The 9,365-nt window shown below is 40.2% G+C and overlaps 2 protein-coding genes across 2 annotated transcripts; one reads left to right on the plus strand and one right to left on the minus strand.

Annotated features, from left to right (window-relative positions):
- LOC106318298 (dipeptidyl aminopeptidase BI) lies at positions 1 to 3,666 on the plus strand. The gene is made up of 11 exons (XM_013756209.1): positions 1 to 372; positions 759 to 937; positions 1,010 to 1,232; positions 1,302 to 1,443; positions 1,521 to 1,721; positions 1,792 to 1,923; positions 2,001 to 2,129; positions 2,213 to 2,637; positions 2,717 to 2,933; positions 3,016 to 3,206; positions 3,295 to 3,666. The coding sequence occupies exons 1-11, from the start codon at positions 11 to 13 to the stop codon at positions 3,470 to 3,472; spliced, it is 2,379 nt and encodes a 792-aa protein (XP_013611663.1). The 5' UTR covers positions 1 to 10; the 3' UTR covers positions 3,473 to 3,666.
- LOC106318297 lies at positions 3,522 to 6,606 on the minus strand. The gene has a single exon (XM_013756208.1). The coding sequence runs from the start codon at positions 6,269 to 6,271 to the stop codon at positions 3,677 to 3,679; it is 2,595 nt and encodes an 864-aa protein (XP_013611662.1). The 5' UTR covers positions 6,272 to 6,606; the 3' UTR covers positions 3,522 to 3,676.
- Between the last annotated feature and the right edge of the window lie 2,759 nt (positions 6,607 to 9,365).

Here is a 9,365-nt window from a genome sequence, read left to right on the forward strand (position 1 = left end):
ACAATAAAAAATGCTCTCTCATCTCTCCCGGACCTTCCGCCACAACTGTCGTTTCCGACAACAACAATGCCGCCGTTACAAGCCTCCGAAGTCTCCGCCTCCTCCTCCACCACCACCGGCGTTACCGAAACCTCCGAAGAAGCCTCAGAGCTTCACCTTCCACGACGCGACGTGGGAGGATCCTTACAGCTGGATGTCAAAGCTCGACGACAGAGTGGCGATGCGGCACATGGATATCTACATGGAGCAAGAGGAGAAGTACACCGAAGCTGTGTTGGCCGATACGGATCGGATACAGACCAAGCTCCAGTCCGAGATGGCTTCCCGCTTGTCTTTTGACCTCTCTACGCCTCCTCTTCGCTGGGGACCTTGGTGAGTTCCATTTTTTGAAAGTAAAAGACTTTCTTGCCCCTTTCTTCAAATTCAATAGGTTTCAAGAGAATTGAGAGTAAAGGGTGGTGAAAAGTTTGGATCTTTTTGTGTAAATTAGTTTGAAATGTTCGTTCCTTTATTTGGAAATTAGACATTGATTTGGTGGAAACCGTTTGTGTTCAATTGATTTCAAGAGTATTGAGATTACAAGAGTGGTGAAAAAGGTTGGATCTTTCTGTGTAAATTAGTTTGAAATGCTCGTTCCTTTATTTGGCAATTACACATTGATTTGGTGCAAACAGTTTGTATTCAATTGATTTCAAGAGCATTGAGATTAAAAGGTTGGATCTTTTTGTGTAATGTTGGTTCTTTATTCTGGCTAACAGGTTGTATTATAGAAGGGTTGAAGAAGGGAAGCAGTATCCAGTACTATGTAGGAGGCTAGCTAGCTTGCACGAGGAGTTCATTTCTCATAAATCTCCTGCTGCAGGTTTTGATTTCACTTCTGGGAAGAGGATTGAGCAGAAGCTGCTTGACTACAATCACGAAGCTCAAAGATTTGGAGGTAACTGTAACAGTTAGAGTCTCTCTTACTTGTAAGGATAAAGAGGCTTCAACAATCTTTTGGGTTTTGTAGGTTATGCTTATGAAGAAATGTCGGAGATATCACCTGACCATAAGTTTCTTGCATACACTATGTATGACAAGGACAATGACTACTTCAAGTTGTGTGTGAGAAACTTGAACTCTGGTGCTTTGTGTAGTAAGCCTCACGCAGACCGTGTCTCGAACTTAGCCTGGGCAAAGAACGGTCAGGCTTTGCTCTATGTAGTGACTGATCAGAAAAAACGGCCATTCAGGTAATCATGTTTCCTCTGATCAGGCTCGTCTCTCTGGTTCAACTATAAGTTTTTTTGTTCTGTTATCAGGATTTATTGTAGCACGATTGGGTCAACTGATGAGGATGTTTTGCTTCACGAAGAAACCGAAGGCAATGTTCATGTTAACATAAGACATACCAAAGATTTCCACTTTGTGACTGTAAATACATTCTCTCCTACTTCTTCCAAGGTGAAGGCTCTAAATTGATTTGTCAAAAAGCTTTAGTTTTTGTAGTTGTAATCGTAACAACAAGTACTGTGTCTTAGGTCTTTCTGATAAATGCAGCTGACCCGTTTTCTGGTTTGGCATTGGTTTGGGAACACAATGCTCCAGCACACTGCATAATCGAGCATCATCATGGATTCCTCTATTTATTCACAGATGCTTCCAAAGACGGTGGAACACTCGACCATCATTATCTTCTTCGTAGTCCTGTTCACTTCTCTAACACTCCAAGGATCTGGGAGGTTCGTTCAGCTGATATTAGTATCATTTTTTTCCAGTCTCTATCTTTATATGTTCATCTTTTGCCTGCAGACTGTTTTTATCGACGACCCTGAAGTAATCATAGAGGATGTTGATTTCTGCAAAACACATGTATCTCTCATTGTGAAGCAGATGCAGAGCTTTAAAATTTGTGTGGTTGATCTACCTCTCAAGACAGAGCAGGTATAGCTTAGTTACTTTCATCTATCAGATTGATGCTCTGTGAATAAGTTTGACCATTTTCATTTCTTTATAAACAGATACCGGTTCGTCTGAGAGATATTCAACCTCGTTATCTTCCTCTTCCTAAGCACGTTTCTCAAATATCTCCTGGCACAAACTACGACTTCAATTCTCCAACAATGCGCTTCACCATTTCATCACTTGTGGTAAAGATAACAACTCATCTTGCTGTAGTCAAGAGTTTTGTTAGTTGCTATTTTTTCGAGTTTTAAACATTTTTGGTGTGCAGATGCCTGATGCTGTGGTTGACTATGATCTATTGAACGGGAAATGGAACATTGTACAGCAGCAAAACATGCTTCACGAAAGAACACGAGTCTTATACGGCACTGCAAACTCCGCCGAGAGCCCTAATATACCCTCAGGGACAAGAATTGTCAGCTTTGATACTAGTGAGGATACTACTGCCGAGAATGACAACTTGTGGAATGAATTAACCGAGTTTTACGCCTGTGATTACCATGAAGTCTCTTCTCACGATGGAGCCATGGTTCCATTAACTGTTGTTTACTCGAGAGCTCAGAGAGAGGAGAACAAAAAACTTGGCCTGCTTCATGTTCATGGTGCTTACGGTGAAATGCTTGATAAGAGATGGCGTAGTGAACTCAAAAGCCTGCTTGACCGTGGATGGGTTCTTGCATATGCAGATGTTAGGTCAGTCCCATCTTCTCATCTCTCTCAGAAACTTAGAGATATGTATCAAATTTTTCGACTTTTTGGGGTTTGTTTACAGAGGTGGAGGTGGAAAAGGAAAGAAGTGGCATCAAGAAGGAAGTGGCGCAAAGAAACTAAACTCCATTAGAGATTACATTAACTGTGCAAAGTTCCTTGTTGAGAACAACATAGTTCAAGAAAACAAGCTTGCCGGTTGGGGATACAGTGCAGGAGGGCTTGTGGTTGCTTCAGCCATCAATCAATGTCCTGATCTCTTCCAAGCTGCTGTTCTCAAGGTAAATAAGCAAGCTCCAGAAAAAAAAAAGTAGTAATGAAACCATATAAACATCTAACTGTCTGTTTTGTTTTTGTTTTCAGGTTCCTTTTCTTGATCCAACGCATACTCTAATAAATCCAATACTACCCTTAACTGCAGAGGATTACGAAGAGTTTGGATATCCAGGAGACATCGATGATTTTCATGCGATACGTGAATACTCTCCTTATGATAACATTCCTAAAGATGTTCTTTATCCAGCAGTTTTAGTTACTTCCTCATTCAATACTCGGTAAGTATCCAGTCCTCTCTCATGGTCATATAGATGATTTATACGCTTGCCTCCTATGGATGTGAGATTTATTCTCTGGCATTGTCAGATTTGGTGTGTGGGAAGCTGCGAAGTGGGTTGCAAGAGTTCGTGACAATACATTCAATGACCCGAAACGCCCTGTCTTGCTCAACTTGACGACTGATATTGTTGAAGAAAACCGGTTCTTGCAGACTAAAGAATCTGCGTTGGAGATTGCGTTTCTCATTAAGATGATGGAATCTTAGAAAGCAAACCATCAGTCACAGAGAGAGTAGCTAGCTAGCTATAGATATATATATCTTCTGGTTCTAAAACTTCCAAGAATCAATGAATTGTACAACACAAAGACAGAGAATGAATGAACATTAACAACACACTACATGAGAGACTGTTCAAGTACAAATAAAGGAAGTGTAAAAAGAAAGTATCCATTTCCTCACGTGTTCTTTTTAAGTGTCTGAAGAATCACCTTCTTCTTCAATAACTGTTGGGAGTGTCCCCTGTTTAGCAAAACCTGGACTCAAGAACTTTGCCACGAAGTTCCATAATCTGTAAACATCTTCAAAGTTTGTTAAGAACCCAAGGGAAGCTGTGACAACCTCAACTCTTATGAACTCGTTGCTTTTTCCATGTGGATCCACCTGTTTCCAAGAACTTGAATCTTCCCTTCGATTACTACTGTCAATGATCTTTATGTGACTGAGGAAACCAATGCCTAGAGATATCCCTTCTCGTTCAGCTAGTTTCTGCACTATCTCAGGATGCACCATTCCATTTTTCAAGTCTCTAACATTAAACGCCACCGAAGATCCACGCTCGTATTTGATCTTTGGACCATAGATTTGGACAAGATTCTTGTGCTCTCCACCTGTTGCATCTGAGCTAGGCAGCCTTAGTTGGAGCAGAGAGGTCACAAGCCAGTTAATGAGGTACCTGAGCCTCGAGGTGGTTTTGTTGAGACCTAACATGTTCACATGATCAATATGGCGGCAAACAATCTCTGGTTCTCTCTGCTCATCATCATCCCATTCTGCTCCATCTTCTTCATCCCCAAGACTGATCACCGATGCTTCTCCACCATGATCTAATGATCTGAACGATACTCTTCGTTTACTGGGATGTTCACCTTCATTCACAAGAAGTCTCCCACCACCACTGTACTGACTCTTCTCCCTTCTTCCCAACAATCTAAATTCACCTTCGGTTTCTCTTCTTATTGCACTCTCTTTGATTCCAGAGGTTGAACCATTTCCATTTGCTTCAGATTTTAGCTTACTGCTCCCTCCATCTTCTTCTTCTTCTATCTCAGTAACTCTCAACCGAGGACTTGTGTCTATCTCAGTTCTTTCTTCCCCCGTGGCTGATGCTTGACCCACTTCATGTGATACTGACAAAACAGCAGCATCAAACGAGAGAACATTGCTCCCACCGTTACTGCCCTTTGAATCTGGTTTAGGCGCAGAGATCCTTCGTTTGTGGTTTTGAGGAACCACAAGCAATGGACTCTTCTGCTTGTTATCAGAATCAGCCGGACTTTTACCCAAATCAATCCAGAGCTGGCTATCCGTTGACTCATCTTCGCTGAAAACGGGACTCTTTATCAATTCACCCACTGAGACACTCTCAGCTTCCTCAAACACAGTGTTGCTTGTTCCATCTTTATCCGAACCAATCTCTTGATGGTCCATATCTGTCTCAAACACATCCTGCACTTGAGCAGAAGTATAAGCACCAGAGAACGCTGGTAGTTGATGAGTTCCCAAGCCTTTATTATCCCCGTTAACGGCGATATCATTATCTTCAAACCCGGCGAAGCCATCCATGGAGTCATTCAGATAGAGAGGATACTCAGGTGTTATCTTCACAATACCTGAACCGGTCTTCCCAGACTGACTCTGCAAGCAGCTAATCACAGACTTCTTAATCAACAGACAACCAAACCCAGTCGGATCAAACCCAAACACACGGTAAAACGAAGTGATGATAAAATCAGGGCGGAACAAAGACAAGCCAAGAGAGTCCATGTCTTTAGGACCCAAAGCACCAGCGTCAAGCAAGACATGCCAGTTGTTCTGCTGAGCCAGCGCCATCCACTGGTAAGAATACTTGGACCCTGTGACCCTCGACTGAACCGGAAACACAAACAAACCGGTAGCTGAATCCTTCTTCCTCTTCTTCTTACTCAAAATCTCCTTCTTGAGATCCATCGAACACAGCCTCAGCGTAGGCCATTTGAACCACGCGCTACCGACTTTAGCGCCTTTCTCCTTAGCGCACTGACCCATCAAACTAACCGACTGGCTCTCGTGATCAAACATGGTCAGAAGCTTCTTGTTGGTCTGAAAGGGGTAAGACTCAGCAAGCAGCTTGAAAGCAGAGCCTCTACTAACGGTGAAGACAAGACCATACTCATTCTCAGGGATGTTCAAGTAGTCCATGATCCTAACCTTTATATCATGCTCAATGGACCCTCTCTCACCGCCGCCGTGTAAAGCATAGTTGCTCAAATTCGCACTAATCTCCGACAAACTAAAAGTGCAAGTGTCCCAGTAATGAACCGTCTGTAGATACGAGAAGAGCCCGAATCCGCAGTAGTCAAGACATACCTTTGGTAACGATAAGTGGAAGTACTCATCGTTTCTCAACTGATCCACTTTCTCCGAAGACTGATACTTTGGATACATTGTTAGAAACGTGTTCAACGCTTCTTCTAGCTCAGGCAAAGCCTCTGATGACTCGAATGCTCGTTGAGCTGCGATGGAAGTGGCGCGCAAGAAGTCGCGTTGAGCGTTGAGCCTAGCGAGGGATCTGGACCGTCCAAGGCTTTGATCTTGAGGCTCGTTGTCGTCGTCTTGCTCCTCTTCGATGGCTTGAGATTTGACGAGTAAGCCGTCTTCTGACGCGGCTTCGAGAGCTTCCCTGAGCTTGGATTCGTGGAGCTTTCGAGCTTTGGTGGACTCGGAGACATCTCTGCTGCTCTTCTTGTCGAGAGCTAGAGCAGCAGCGGCGCAGTGGTAGATTGGCTTCCAAAGTGAGATATGCATCAAATCCCTAATCAGATGGAACCGAAAAAAAACTCAGTGATTTAGGAACCTGGGATGATGAGAAACACAACCCACGAGTCAAAATCGCAACTTGATTGGCTTCGATCTGAAAACAAAAAGTCAAAACCTTTGTCGTCTCTTGAACAGAGAAAAGAGTGAAGCACAGATCCAGAAACAGAGAGCTCTAATTGATGGAAGGGAAACAAAAGAGGCTCAGAAGACAATCCCAAAATGTTATTTTGACTTTTTAATATCAATCAAATGCTTAATCTTTGCTGTTACTTGCTGTTCTCAATTCCAGGTATCACCTTTTTTTTTTTAATTTTCTTTTTTTAATCTACTCAGCATATTGTATTGGTTTGAATTTTTTTTATTATTCGATTTTGTTATTCTGGGACCCATGAAAGCTTTCTTCTTTCTCTTTTTGCTTGACTGTATTTTTTTTTTCTCAATTCATTTTGAAGCTCTCAAGTTTTTTTTAAGCCAGAGATCAAACAGTAAAGATAAGTAAAGATCCTCACTTTTCTTTTTCTAATGATGTTTAAGTCTCTTTATATCTCTTCTTTTACACCACAACCATAGAAAATTTTCAAAAATCGTGTTTGACAATTTTTGGTGGTATAACTAACTATACAGCTACTAATTTATATACTCCTATTTATTTTGACTATTCATACAAGATAACGAACTGGTATTAGGCTATTTAGCACCTTCAGATATTATTTTCTGGTTATTGTTTGGTATTCTTTGTCTGAAAGAAGAACTCTACTTACGTAATTCGTCTACCTCCTTACCAATTTTCTTCTTCAGTATCTGTCTGAAACGGTTTTGAAGAGGTAGTCATAAATTACCTAATTTATGATCCAACCCACACATTTATTGGTTTTATTTATAACACAACATTTTCTCATAAAGTAGCCCAGAATATACTCCATTGTTCCTGAAAGCAAGATTTTCTAAAGTATACACGTTTATTAAGAATTTAATAAATATTTATAATTTAATTTATTTTTTACTTTATTATACATTTTCCAATAACTTTCCACCAATGAAATTTAATCAATTCAAATATTCTCAATTAATGTTCATCAAAAGTATTAAAAAGTACCTTAACAATATAGAAAATCTATCTTTGTAGAACAAGAAAAAAATCTAAAACATCTTACTTTCAGGAACGGAGGTGGTATGATTTTAAATTTAAACCCAATTAAATGTTAGTAGGTAGTGTGTGGGCTCAACAGCAGAGTGATTTTTAATAGCCTTGACTATAGCATTTGTACTATATTTATTTTCTTAATGCGTTTTTGTAATTATTGTTCCCTTTTGTTACCTATATTATTGTTTCAATCTATTTACTTTGATCTTTAATTTCTTAATTGGTACCTTTTAGTTTTACTATTATGATGATGTCCAAGTTTTCACTTTCGAAATGGGACACAGATCGTGGCTTAAGATGACATGCAGAAGTAAAGTTATTTTAGCTTTGATATCTTCCAACTCATAATGGGATGTTTGGTGAAACATGCACAAACACAACATAAAAGCGTTACATTTAGGCCCATTGTAAATAAAGTACGATTATTGCAATGTTTTCTTTATACTGTCATGTCAAACTGCATATCATTTGAATACAATTACATCACACCTATTGATATTATTTTTTTAAAAAAACATAAGGTTGGAGCATGTATAAAAATATTAAAAAAAATTGTAGGTCAAAGTATGAACTAAAGAATTTTTTTTTTGGGTCAATAGTATGAACTAAAGATTAAATAGCAGAAAAAGAGAGGATAATTAGCCCCAACAATGCATTCTTTTCAGTTTAGCAAAGAAAACAATGCATTATTTTCTTGTTAAGGTGTAACAACAACTAATGGGCCTCTATCAGTTCCGCCTGTGCACATTAGATTTTAAATGTCCTTTTGTGCAAGAAGGCAAGCAACGGTCGCATAGATTCCAACTGTTATATTAAGGCCGATGAGCTAAATGGCATACATCTTAAATGGCGCCCATTAGAGAGGAGATAGAGAGGACTCAGACTGCGAGAGGTAAATGACAAAAATAATGGGATAAAGAGAGTTGTGTCAGAGCTTGACCAGATTAGACTGGTCGGTACACAGAGTAAGGACGGCTCTGAACCAGTAGACAGACACGTCTTTACACACACACACACACTTCTCACATGTCTCTTTCTAAAACGTTCGTTGTTTACGGTTTGAAGAAATGATTTTGCATGCCTCTTAATTCCTACTCTCCATATCCATTCTTTATCCGACAAGCTTAGCTTGATTCTGTCTCTTCACAAAACGAATCTCTTCTGTTTCTTTTGACCATTTTAGCCCCTAGTTTACAGTTAGAGCATCTCCATTGAGAGATTATTCAATGGGTTCACACACATTCTTATATAAAAAAAATATTATTATTATTGTGATTTATGAACCTGCCTCTTCCAGTTTTACCGTAATGAATCGGTTCAAGCACTGTAGCGCGAGCCCCACGACACATGGTAGTCCGCGATTGGTCTAGATATTAATTTTCTTTTGTTTTTTTAAGTAAAACAGAAAAATAAAAACATTAAAATAATAAAAAAGGAGAAGTTCAGAAGAAGTTCACTGATGTGCTTGCTCTTGTAACTCTCTTCTTTCGTTTGGGACAAAGCCCACATCTGTCATCATACTCTCTCTCTCTCACCATATGTCTTATTCCGGAAGAGCATGTTTATTCAGACAGAATTCATACGATTATTATGTCTTCGTGGCATCTTTTCACATGGCCTTAAACCGCATAAGATCATTATACGTAAAGCTGAATGATCAAGTTGATTTAGGTTGTTCGGAACATCGTGGCCAATGGTAAGGACAGAGTCTTTCCTGCACCCAGGTTGCGAGTTCAAACCCTGCCGGAGGGAACTACCTCATGATGTCTCTGGACACCCCACACGGATATGAGTCCATGCTTTACGGTCCATTTGCATACCCGGAGAGAGGGTCTATCCGTGGGCTGCACCTCCCTTTGGGGATTAGTCTGGGCCTATGGACCCTTCCATAGGCCCGGGATACCCCCAGGTTAAATAAAAAAAAAAAAAAAAAAAAAA

This window comes from Brassica oleracea, chromosome C9 (genome assembly GCF_000695525.1).
Source record: "Brassica oleracea var. oleracea cultivar TO1000 chromosome C9, BOL, whole genome shotgun sequence".
Lineage (NCBI taxonomy): Eukaryota > Viridiplantae > Streptophyta > Magnoliopsida > Brassicales > Brassicaceae > Brassica > Brassica oleracea.

Coding starts and splice junctions, on each gene's coding strand:
- LOC106318298 (XM_013756209.1), top strand. CDS start 11: ATGCTCTCTCATCTCTCCCGGACCTTCCGCCACAACTGTCGTTTCCGA. Junction 373..758: donor CCTCTTCGCTGGGGACCTTG/GTGAGTTCCATT, acceptor TCTGGCTAACAG/GTTGTATTATAGAAGGGTTG. Junction 1,924..2,000: donor TACCTCTCAAGACAGAGCAG/GTATAGCTTAGT, acceptor CTTTATAAACAG/ATACCGGTTCGTCTGAGAGA.
- LOC106318297 (XM_013756208.1), bottom strand. CDS start 6,271: ATGCATATCTCACTTTGGAAGCCAATCTACCACTGCGCCGCTGCTGCT.